The sequence below is a fragment of the Somniosus microcephalus genome, chromosome 15 (genome assembly GCF_052327205.1).
Source record: "Somniosus microcephalus isolate GS21.2 chromosome 15, FLI_Smic_1.0, whole genome shotgun sequence".
Taxonomy (NCBI): Eukaryota; Metazoa; Chordata; class Chondrichthyes; order Squaliformes; family Somniosidae; genus Somniosus; species Somniosus microcephalus.
The window spans coordinates 108,758,198-108,770,437 of NC_141001.1; the positions used below are offsets into that span (position 1 = coordinate 108,758,198).

At 44.4% G+C, this 12,240-nt stretch overlaps 1 protein-coding gene across 2 annotated transcripts in view; it reads right to left on the reverse strand.

Moving 5' to 3' along the window:
* Positions 1–12,240, reverse strand: part of qser1 (glutamine and serine rich 1) — a 158,879-nt gene that overhangs the window by 2,580 nt on the left and 144,059 nt on the right. For both annotated transcript variants that reach the window (XM_086008255.1, XM_086008254.1), the window contains 2 exons: positions 10,674–10,771; positions 7,514–7,660 (listed from right to left, as the gene is read on the reverse strand). In XM_086008255.1, the coding sequence (XP_085864381.1) occupies positions 7,514–7,660; positions 10,674–10,771 (245 nt within the window). The remainder of the gene's footprint in view (positions 1–7,513; positions 7,661–10,673; positions 10,772–12,240) is intronic.

The window sequence follows — 12,240 nt, forward strand, 5'->3', positions numbered from 1 at the left end:
ATCAGCTATGGCGGGGGAGGAAGAGTGAGAAGGGTGGATACATTGGAATGAGTAAAGCATGTATGGGCCTGATGGCCAGTTCTCTTCCCAAGTACATAACCTAAAATAACACGCATCCTTTTACCAATGCTGCTTCTACCATTAGTTCCAAAACAATTACACATGCACCTCAGGTACTGGGATCCTGCCCTGAACGACCACTAAGAGTGGCTGTAGTACACAAGCACAATGTGGTGATGAGGTTTATTTCAAGCATACCTTTTTGGCTTCAAAAAGGTGGGATACCATTTGATAATTACATCTCTTTTGAATTTATAAGAAACAAATAAAAAACAGTTCTAGGCATTCCAAATTATCACAAATGAAAAAAAAAGACATATACCTAAACTCTACACTCAGACCTCCATATAATTACGCTTCTACCAGTAAAGAAATCGGCAACACTCACAGGTGAATTCTGACCAAATTTACACAAACAAAGATGTATGGTGTCAGAAATCAGTTTATTGAAATAAACTGCAAAAGGACCGAATAATACAGAATGACTTCTATAATAAAAGCAAAACAGGACCCATCCCAGGCTTTGTTTCAACTGCATGGCTCATGCTAGTAGCTGTGTGGAACCTGGCTAAGACCTGGTCACTTGGAGATGGAACATTAAAACGTTATTTCTGTAAATAAGAGTTTATTTTTATGTTTGCATTGTTATAGTAGGTATAGGATCAGCTTTAATTCTGATGATGCAGAAAGCAAAGGCAACTTCAGGGGAAGAACAGGAGGGAAGTGCAGAGAGAAAATAGATTCACTTTGGTGGTGTAGTCTCACGGTAAGACTGATAGGTGTCTCCGTTTGTACTGTCGAGTAGTATTATGGAACTGCATTCTACTTTTTCCTCAGATCTGAAGAAACAATTACATTCTAACTGTAGAAACCTCATGTAAAAACAAATCTTCTTTACTGTGGTAACAAAAAGCACTGCACAAGCAAAGCTGCTGGCCATCACTCAGAAGCCCAGATTTGCACTTTCCTCATATTCCTTCCCCACCCCAGTTCTGTATCATCAATAAACTTGGACAGGTTGGTTCTGTCCCCACTTCCAAATTGTTCATGCACAACATAAGCAATAATGGCTCTGGCACTCTGCTAATCAGCTTCCTCCACTCTGATGAAGCTCCACGCATAACTACTGTTTCCTCTGATTGAGACAATTTCTGATCCACTCTAGAAGTTTACCCTCTTCTTCCATCCCTCTGAATTAGCAGGCTAATCTCCTGTGCAGCACTGTAATGAAAGCTTTGCTTAAATCTAAATATAGATCATCTACTGAGTTACCCTTAACCACGAAGTCAGTTATCTCCCAGTCAATCTAATAGATTTGCTAGTCTGGATCGATTTCCCATAAAACGACACGGACTCTCTACTAGTCTATATTTCTCTGTGCTTCACTATTCTCCCCTTCACGATGCCCTATACATGTGTCAGATAGCACAGTCGTTCAGAGGATTTTATTGTGCCTCTTTTTATAAATTATTATTGCATTTATCCTTCAATCAATCAACAACAACTTGCATTTAGATAGCGCCTTTAACATAGTAAAATGTCCCAAGGCACTTCACAGGAGTATTATCAAATAACATTTGACACCGAGCCACATAAGGAGATATTAGGACTGACTTGATCAAAGTAGCAGCTTTTCAGGAGCGTCTTGCCTTGGAGGAAATAGAGGAAGAGAGGTGGAGAGGTTTAGGGAGCGAATTCCAGAACTTAAGGACTTTGCAATCAGGGATGCGCAAGAGGCCAGAATTGGAAGAGCACAGATATCCCAGATGGTTGTATGACTGGACGAGATTACAGAGATAGGGAAGGACGAGGCCATGGAGGACTTTAAAAAAGGATGAGAATTTTAAAAATCGAGGCATTGCTTAACTGGGAGCCAACGTAGGTCAGCGAGAACAGGGTTGCTAGGTGAACAGGACTTGGTGCGAGTTAGGGCACGAGTAACAAGAGTTTTGGATGACTTCAAGTTTATGTAGGGTACAACGTGGGAGGCTGGCTAGGAGCGAGTTGGAATAGTCAATTCTAGAGATAACAAAGGCATAGATGAGGGTTCCGGCAGCAGATGAGCTGAGGCAGGGTCGGAGTCGGGCGGTGTTATGGAAGTGGAAATAGGCGGTCTTAGTGATGGCATGGATATGTGGTCAGAAGCTCATCTCGGGTTTAAATAGGACAAAAAGACGACAAGACCCCTGGACCAGATGGCCTGCATCCCAGGGTCTTAAAAGAAGTGGCTGCAGAGATAGTGGATGCATTGGTTGCAATATACCAAAATTCCCTGGACTCTGGAGAGGTCCCAGCGAATTGGAAAACCGCAAATGTAACACCCCTATTTAAGAAAGGAGGGAGACAGAAAGCAGGAACCTATAGACCAGTCAGCCTAACATCTGTCGTTGGGAAAATGCTGGAGTTGGGAAAATGCTGGAGTCCTTCATTAAGGAAGCAGTAGCAGGGCATTTGGAAAATCATAATGCAGTCAAGCAGAGTCAGCATGGTTTTATGAAAGGGAAATCATGTTTAACAAATTTGCTGGAGTTCTTTGAGGATGTAACGAGCAGGGTGGACAAAGTTGAGCCAGTGGATGTGGTGTATTTGAATTTCCAGAAGGCATTCGATAAGGTGCCACATAAAAGGTTACTGCACAAGATAAGAGCTCATGGAATTGGGGTAATATATTAGCATGGAGAGAATTGGCTAACTAACAGAAAGCAGAGAGTCGGGATAAATGGGTCATTTTCCAGTTGGCAAACGGTAACTAGTGGGGTGTCACAGGGATCGGTGCTGGGGCCTCAGCTATTTACAATCTACATTAATGACTTGGATGAAGGGACCGAGTGTAATGTAGCCAAGTTTATGGATGATACAAAGATGGGTGGGAAAGCAAGTTGTGCAGAGGACTCAAAGAATCTGCAGAGACATAGACAGGCTAAGTGAGTGGGCAAACATTTGGCAGATGGAGCATAATGTGGGAAAGTGCGAGGTTATACACTTTGGCAGGAAAAATAAAAAAGCAAATTATTTAAATGGAGAGAGATTACAAAATGCTACAGTTCAGAGGGACCTGGGGGTCCTTGTGCATGAAACACAAAGTTAGCATGCAGGTACAGCAAGTAATCAAAAAGGCAAATGGAATGTTGGCCTTTATTTCAAAGGGGTTGGAGTATAAAAGCAGGGAAGTCCTGCTACAACTGTACAGAGTATTGTTAAGATCACAGCTTGAGTACCGCGTACAGTTTTGGTCTCCTTATTTAAGGAAGGATATACTGGCATTGGAGGCAGTTCAGAGAGGATTCACTAGGTTAATTCCAGAGATGAGGGGGTTGACTTATGAGGAAAGGTTGTGCAGGCTGGGCCTATGCTCATTGGAATTTAGAAGAATGAAGTGATCTTATTGAAACATATAAGATACTGAGGGGGCTCGACAAGGTAGATGCAGAGAGGATGTTTCCCCTTGTGGGGAAATCTAGAACTCGGGGGCATAGTTTCAGAATAAAGGGTCGCCCTTTTAGAACTGAGATGAGGAGGAATTTCTTCTGAGGGTTGTAAATTTGTGAAATTCTCTGCCCCAGAGAACTGTGGAGGCTGGGTCATGAAATAGTTAAGGTGGAGATAGACACATTTTTGCAAGATAAGGCAGTCAATGGTTATGGGGAGCAGGCTGAGAAGCAGCTTTGAGCCCAAGATCAGCCATGATCTTATTGAATGGCGGAGCAGGCTCGAGGGGCCAAGTGGCCTATTCCTGCTCCTATTTCTTATGTTATGACGCCAAGGGCTCGATTTTGCCATTGGGGTCGGGCTGGGGTGTGTCAGGTGGTTTTCATGTCAGGACCCCGACGCCGATGTAAAGTGGGAAAAAAGTGTGATTTCCCCCTAATTGGGCACTTGATTTCCAGCGTGTGGGAACCCCTGGCCTAATTAGTCTTTCCATCCTGAAAGTCACCTCCGATGACATCATCAGTGCTGCTGGATTTAAGGCCTGCAAGCAGCCTTGCTTCTTCTGGAGACTGGGAACGCTTTGGACATTGTATGAAGGACTTCATTTACCGACCATGTCCACCAGCAAGCAAAAGTGTGCACCTCGCTTTGATGAGCCCGCCCTCCAAGCTCTGGTGCAGGGAGCAAGATTTAATAAGGAGGTGCTCTTCCCTTCCTCAGGGAGAAAAAAGCCACAACAGACTAAAGCTGTGTGGCTGCAAGTGGCCCAGGAGGTCAATGCCATCTCTATGTGCCGCAGGACCTGGCTACAGTGCAGGAAGAGGTTTCATGACCTTCTCCACACAGGAAAAGTGAGCATGACTTTCCCATCGCCTCTCCTCACCAGCACTCTGCTTTGCCAACCTCTTCCTCCACATCCCACTTGAGACTGACATCCCTGCACCCTTACCCATTCCCTCTCTATGGTCACATTCACTTAACTATTCTACCATGCAGCCCTCACACTCCCAATCACTGTGACGCAATGACAACTTACAACACACAGAGAGGGCCCTTTGTCTCCTTCTAAGCATCTATGCTATGGATTCTCTACACTCACTCCTTCATTCTCACTCAAACTCTACTTGTGTCCCTCATTGGAGGAAAAGAGAGCCCACAATAAGAGGGAAAGAGCGAGGACAGGAGGAGGGTCACCCTCAGTAGCCCAGCTCACCACCTCGGAGGAGGCGACCCTGGAAATTGCCGGGATCGAGGAGGATTCCCAAGTGGGGGGACGGACAGGCGGGCGCATCACAGCAAGCTGGTGACAGAATAGTTTGGCATCTCTCTCACTGACATTGCATGAGTCACTGATAATGATTCTGATGCTCTAACAGATTGAATTATCATCTGCACAATTCAATGTGCATGCAACATTTACCTCGCATCTCTAACTCTTTCCTTTACTCCCCAACAGGACCATTGAGGGCCCCTGTCCCCACTGACCAGGAGGAAGAGCCTGAGCTTCCAGACTCCTCAGAGGAAGCTGCAACCTCTGAGGGCGCTCCATCAGCAGAATTAAGCACACCCTGCACCAGTGCAGACACTCACACCTCGGTGGGACTTTCGGGACATAGTGTCATCACCTGGTGTATCACAGCTCACAAGTGAGCATCAGCAGATGGTGGAGACAGGGACAGCAGTGGAGAGTCCTCGTCGCAGTGGAGAGGACGCTCCCAGCTCGGCTCCGCTGCATGTCGAGCCTGTGCCTCCGGGTCCATCTAGAAGAAGAGCGGTGCTGGAACTCCAGCAACAGGTGCAGGAGTCTCTGGCAGGTTTTGTCTCCAGGGTCGCTGCGAGTGTGGAGCGAATGGAGGAGTCCATCGCTAACATGAGCGGAGCCTTTGCGGAGGTGTTGGCGCATGAACGCATCACCACGGAAAGGATGGCAACCTCCTTGGAAAGGATGGCTACCTCCATGGTAAGGCTGGCTACTGTAGAGGAGAGGATGGCTACGGTAGAGGAGAGGATGGCTACGGTAGAGGAGAGGATGGCTACGTCCACGGAGCAGTTTAGTCGCCAGGGTATGGAAAACATAGTAATTGTTCAGAATAGACTAACATCTCTTGAGGAGCGATGGTCAGCTCTTGAGCAAACAAACCAGACCTTCATGCAAGCCCTCTGGAGTAGGACTTCTAGTGCAGAAACGGGTCCTCATGGCCCCCCTGCAGTGCAGCAAGGTAGCCACTTGCTAGCTCTGAAGTGGGGCTGACCCATGAGAGGGATGTTGGTGGCATACAACAAGGAAGTGGGGGCTCCTCTCCAAGCACTCACACGACCATGCCACTGCAGAGCCCTCGGTCAGAGCCCCACCAGAGTCCCCAACCAACTGAGATCGGCGTCTCAACCCCTGCACAACCGCAGGAGCAACAGACTGTTGCCGAGCCCTCACAGGTTCGCAACCCCAGAGGACGCCAGCCGAAGGTGTCGAGACAGGAGCAGCAGGAAAGTGAGCAGAGGGCCTCCACATCTGCTGAAGCCACAGGGGAAGCACCACATAGGAGCTTGCGTAAGAGGAAGATAAAGCACAAGTAGTCGCAAGGGTAGTCACTTGGGTGTCATGTTGTGTTTATTTTTGAAAAGCCATCAGTTGCTTATTGTCATAAAAAATTCTGATGGCAAACTGTTGCAGTTGTGGCGTGTGTCATTTCGCTAATGGGACTTCCACATTGAGGGCTTAGGGCAACTTGCAATTGTCAGTATGGTGGTCAGAGTGATAGGAATCCGCAGGTTCTTAGCCATTGTCGATGGCCTGATAAGAAGGTGCGAGGCAAAAGTGTTTGATTGTGCAGGCTAAGCAAATCTGGCCAAGATGAGTGCGTCCCTTGCATCCCGGGCAACAATGTGGTCGCGCGCTGGCGCCTTCTGGCCTGTGCTTCAGGTGGGTGAGCAGCAGCTTGGCGCTCCTGTTGTTGCTGCTGTTGTTCATGGTTCTGCTGCTGCCATGGCTGGTCTTCATCCAAATCTGATGTCCAGGAGGAAAGGAAATAAATGGTTCCCATGCTTCTGGTATATGCCTCAGTTGAGGAAGTGCTCAGTCAAGGTGGCGAGAGGGGTTTCCCAGGTCATACTGGAGATGGGTGTCAGGCTCCAAACTTCCACAACAATGGGTAGGCCTGCTAAAAGTTCCCCCAGACCCGAGACAACAAAGTTCTGCCACCTGCAAATGATGATTGCTGAAAACTCCTTTTTAATGGTGGAGCTGCAGCTGTTAGTAAGCAGTCCACTTGCGAGGCCGCCAGGATTCACTGGCGTGTTCCCGAGGAGACGTGCAGGACGTGGGAAAAGTGGTAAAATCACAAAGGCCTCTCAAAATGGGATTATAGAGGCACTTAACTGGTGTAAAGGGCCTTAAGGGCCTATCCCGTTGGAGGCGGGATCAGAAAACACGCATTTGGGAAAATTGCTCAGAGGTGGGATCGGGCCTGCCCGCCATTTTATGCGATTTTACCTCCTCACCCGCCTCCAAGGGCCTGGCAAAAATCGAGCCCCAAGGTTGTGAACAGTCTGGTTCAGCCTCAAACAATCATGCTGGTCTCAAGAGTAAAAACATGACAAGTATTTTGCTTATGCAACATATTTAGGAGTATTTCAAAGAGACATCTTTTAAACTTCAATGGGATTATTTTGAACAGAGCCATTTAATATACAAGCACATAAGAACATAAGAAATAGGAGCAGGAGTAGGCCATTCAACACTTTAAGCCTGCTCCGCCATCTAATAAGATCATGGCTGATCTACCTATAAGTGCTATGAGATTGTTTTTAGGAGGTAAGTGATGGAGGGGAAGATGGTAGAAAATGAGTCCGAGATTGACAAACTAATCGGCAAATACTATTCCCTACATCTGAATAATTATGACTGCATTGGTGGTGGAAATTTGAGAGATTTCAAACAGTTCCCAGACCACACATGGTACAAATAACCATCCATCCAGAGGAAAAAGTACATTTACTAAAGACAGAAGTTTACTGAAGACCTTACCTTTTGGCCCTTAGGATTCTGTTTTACTGACTGGAGCGTTTTCTTGTTGTAACTTTTACCACTCATTTTAATTTTGGACATATTGGGATTGCCACTCTTTGTTCCGGAGGCACATGTCGTCTGTTCAGGAAAATTCTCCAGTGCAGTCTACCGAACAAAACAAAAAAAATTATGGCGCTGTAAATGTTTTATTTTGCAGGTAGGGTTGCCTATTCCAGATTTTGCAGTATTCCAAAAAAATTGACAAATCTCAATTATATTAAACAGAACAAAATGATTACAGAAATAAAAATAGAAAATGCTGGCAATGCTTAGCAGGTCAGGCAGCATCTATATAGAGAGAGAAACAGAGTTAACGTTTCAGTTCGATGACCTTTCATCAGATCGACCTTCAAGTAGAAAATAAAATAAGAATTTCCTGTCCCCTTTAAAGAAGTTTTACCAATAATACAATAGGAAGTTAATGTGGCAACACAAAGGCACTCCAATTGATTCTGCCTCAAAATGGAACATAGGTTTGCCTGTTACTTCTGCTCTCGGGTAGAGAGCATTATGAAAACTGAAAGACCATAGAACATACATATAAGGAACAAGGAATAAGGACCGCAGGAGGGAAAATTAGGCTGGACGAGGTGCAGAGACTAATCAGGGAGGCCAGGCTACCAAGCAATTTGAAGACAAGGGCAACTATTTTGCAATTAACGTGTTAGGAGAATGGAAACCAGTGTAGGCTAGCAAGGATTGAGGTGATGGGCATGAGGGACAAGGCATGAGCAACATCATTTTAGATCTGTTGGAGTTTATGAAGAGTGGAGGATGGGAGGTCAGCAAAGAGGCTATTAGAGAAATCGAGTGTAGGTGACAAAAGCTTGGGCTAGCATTTCAGCAATGGAGGACTGAGTGGAGAGGAGCACTGCTACAGAGATGGAAACAAGCAGTCTTGATAATGAATGCAATGGTGAGTTAGAAGCTCAACCTGGGGTGAAACAGGATGCCAAGGATTTGCACGTGATTCAATTTGAGTGAGTGGCTGAAGAGGGGCGGGGGGGGGAGGTCAGTGGCAAAGGAGGCTGTTTGCGGCAGGGCCAATAATGGTGGCTTCAGTCTTCCCAATCTTTAGCTGAGGGAAAGTGTAACCGATCCAAGACTGGATGTCGGACAAGCAGTCCGACAGCATGTAGCTGGTTGTGGGGTTGAGAAAAGTGGTAGAGCTGGGTGCCATTGGCATACACATGGAAACTGACCCCACGCCTGTGGATAATGTCCGAGAGGCAGCATGTAAATGAACAAGAGAAGAGGGCCTCAAATAAATACTTAGGAGACTCCAGAGGTTACTGTGTGGGGACAGATTAAAGATGATGTGCAGGTGGGCTATATCAATTGAGTGGAAGGATCTACTTGCAACCTCTGGATGATTAGGCAGTCAACTGCGAGGAATTTTTCATCCACAAAGCACCAGGTCTTAACTACGATTCAAAACCAAACAAAGGCCATCAATAATCAAAACTAAAGTTCTCAAAACTTACTCAAGTAATTAAATATATATGCTGGGCCAACATAATGTGGGGCAGAACAAGACAGACAATTTAATAGCCTCTTGGGGATGGGCGAGGAAGGGAGCCTCATGCTATGCTATCTCTGTCATGCATGTCATGTCATGCTATCTCTGAAGTTGATTCATATAGAATTCACATGAAAACTAAAATCATGCCATCTCACTCCTTGATTTAACTTCCATCACCTACACTTTAAAAAATAGTACAAATTTTCCTTGTACTTTCATAAACTAACCTGAAAAAGGAGATTGAAAATGTATGATTTATTGTTAATGGTCTGTACAGCAGGTTTACATTTTTTGTAATATAATTACACTAGTGCCACTGAAAAGAGCATCAAAGGCACTGAAACTGCCTTCTGATCATCCCTTGCATTTCACAGATCAACGCATTAAAATAAACCATTTATAAATCGGAGAACATAGCCGCTACACACTCAGTAAAAAGGAGAAAAAAAACATTTTATTGTCTCATCCAAGAGATTGCGCATCAATGCACGCAATTAAGAGGCACCAAAAATTGAAGACTGGTAATTGGCTGTTCTTTTTATTTAACTCATAGGAATCAGGAAAGTTCTATTTTCCATTAGAACAGGAGTAATTTTTTTTTTTTTTTTTTTTTAATGAACAAGTAAATGACCACCACTGGGACCAGATTCTCAAACCACAAAATAGTCCCAGGAGAAATTCTTTAATAAACTGTTCAAACGTTGTTCTCATGGTGTCATCACATGAATTCCTGTAGAACGCATTACAGCTTTGTATCTCCCTCCAAGTTTTCGTTATTCTGTATCGACCTCCCCAACGCTGAAGAAAAAGCTCTCAATTTATTTTTTGGCCCAATTTCACAAAATACAGTATGTATTTGTGTGTCATTCTATTCCGCAATAAACTGCAGTACTGTATTTTGTTGTGTACAATTAAAACAGTGGTTATAATATATTTCTCCCAGATATCTATGGTTACTTCTGCAGATTACTTACAATTCTGGAGATCATTTTGAATTATACAATTGATTATGCTTGATCTGCAACTTGAAAGCTTAAATATTTCAAAATGGACTTCAGTTATTGACTGTCACAGAATGTCAAATCAATGTTGCATGATCACCTCAATGTAATGTGCAGAAACAAATCTGTTTTGATCAAAACAGTTTCTAACCAGATTTTCTTCCCCAGGTTCCAATACACAAACCTTAGGACCACCAGTAACCACACTAGTGTTCTGTCCCTAAACACTGTCCGACCAGGAGCAGTAACTAACTTACTTCTTTAAATGTAAGAAGTCACACAACATCAGGTTATAGTCCAACAGTTTTATTTGAAATCACAAGCTTTCGGAGCACTGCTCCTTCGTCAGGTGAAGTCTGACTTCACCTGACGAAGGAGCAGTGCTCCGAAAGCTTGTGATTTCAAATAAAACTGTTGGACTATAACCTGATGTTGTGTGACTTCTTACATTTGTCCACCCCAGTCCAACACTGACATCTCCACACCATACTTCTTTAAAGTACTAGAACCCTACCTTTGTGTGAATGCAGCAGCTATATTGCTGAAAGACACTATTTTCAGAGAATGGTAAATATGGTTTTAAAAAGGTTCTCACCTTGAGCGCTGGCTCCAGTGGGAACTTGGAGATCATTCGCTTCTTGTTCTCATTCAGCATACTATCAATCTTCCGCATATGTGGCAAATACATCTCATCTACAAGAGATTAAATTAAGCTTATATTGAAGTGTTGTTATTCAAATTCAAAGGCTACTTTCACCAACATTGAAGTGCTACAATGACACATCCTACAATTATCAAATATAAATGGGAAGATCAGCAATGTTCTCTGTAAAGTGAGCTGATAGCCATCCTTAGAAAGGCTGCTCAACTCCTCATTTCATCTCCAATCTACACTACAGTATATTCCAGCAGATAGCTTTCTGTGTAGTTTCAGTTAAAAAAAAAAAAATCTAGATTAAAAGCTGGTATCAGTTAAGAGTGACCATGAAGCTGTCCAATTATTGTAAAAATGCAACTGGTTCATGAACGTCCTTTAGGGAAGGAAACCCAACGTCCTTACCCAGCCTGGCCTACTTGTGACTCCAATCCCACACCAACATGGCTGACTCTTACCTGCCCTCTGAAGTGGCCATGCAAGCAACTCAGATGCATCAAACAGAAGGTGGTCCAGCACCACCTCAGGGCAACATTGGATTGACAATAAATGCCAGCCTCATCCAGAGAATTTAAAAAAATTACTGCGTTTGACATTTCACCATTATTTTGCTTTGATAATAAATGAGGGAAAATGTGATCCAAAATAAATGATACAAGGGGTCATGAAAGAGTATCTGATTTTGTTGCAACAGGGTAACAAAGCGTGTCCAGTGTCTCTTTGTGGACCATTTACTGCTCATCATTGAGCCCAGGGGCTGCATATAAAGATCTATGTACTACATACACTATGACTAATCCTGCATATTGACATTTGGAACCTGCTCAGGATGACCCAGTTCCTTATCCTTTCACGTTCATATGAAACTTTGGCATGTTCCTCCCCTTTCCACTTGCCCCAAAGCAAATTCAACGTACTAGGTTTCTCCACCTGTTCAAGGTAGCACACCTCTCGTGCCTGCAGTTCCAGATGGTGCTCTGCTCCCATACTCAATCTCTAAATTCAAGGTGGCAATCTTCTCCCATCCCCTTTAGTTAAGCTGGCATTTGCCTCCACTTTTCCCCCAGTTAACGATAGCACTCTTTGCCCCCTGCAACCCCAGCTGATGTCTACTCAACACTGCGGCTGGTTCCTACTTCCTGCTGGTTGTATTGCAAATAACTGAATGTCTCTGCACACTATGGGCAGGAATTCTTGATATCTTGAGAATTTCTGTCCATAGTATAGCTGTAATCAATCACATGGAGGTGGTGGTCGGAACTGGCAGTGGTACGGAGGGGAAGAGCTTGGAGCCATACCGAGGGAACGGGGCAGAGCCAACAGCAGCGCCACATGAATGAGGGCCAGAATGGTAAAGTTTGTGCCTGGATCCAGACCCCCTGAACACCACGTGGCATAGTATAATGCCATTATATAATCTCTACATTTAGCTTACATAAATTTGAAACTCTGCAGAATATTCCATGTGCTGATGGCTATTAAGTGACATTTTTAACTTTAGTGTTAC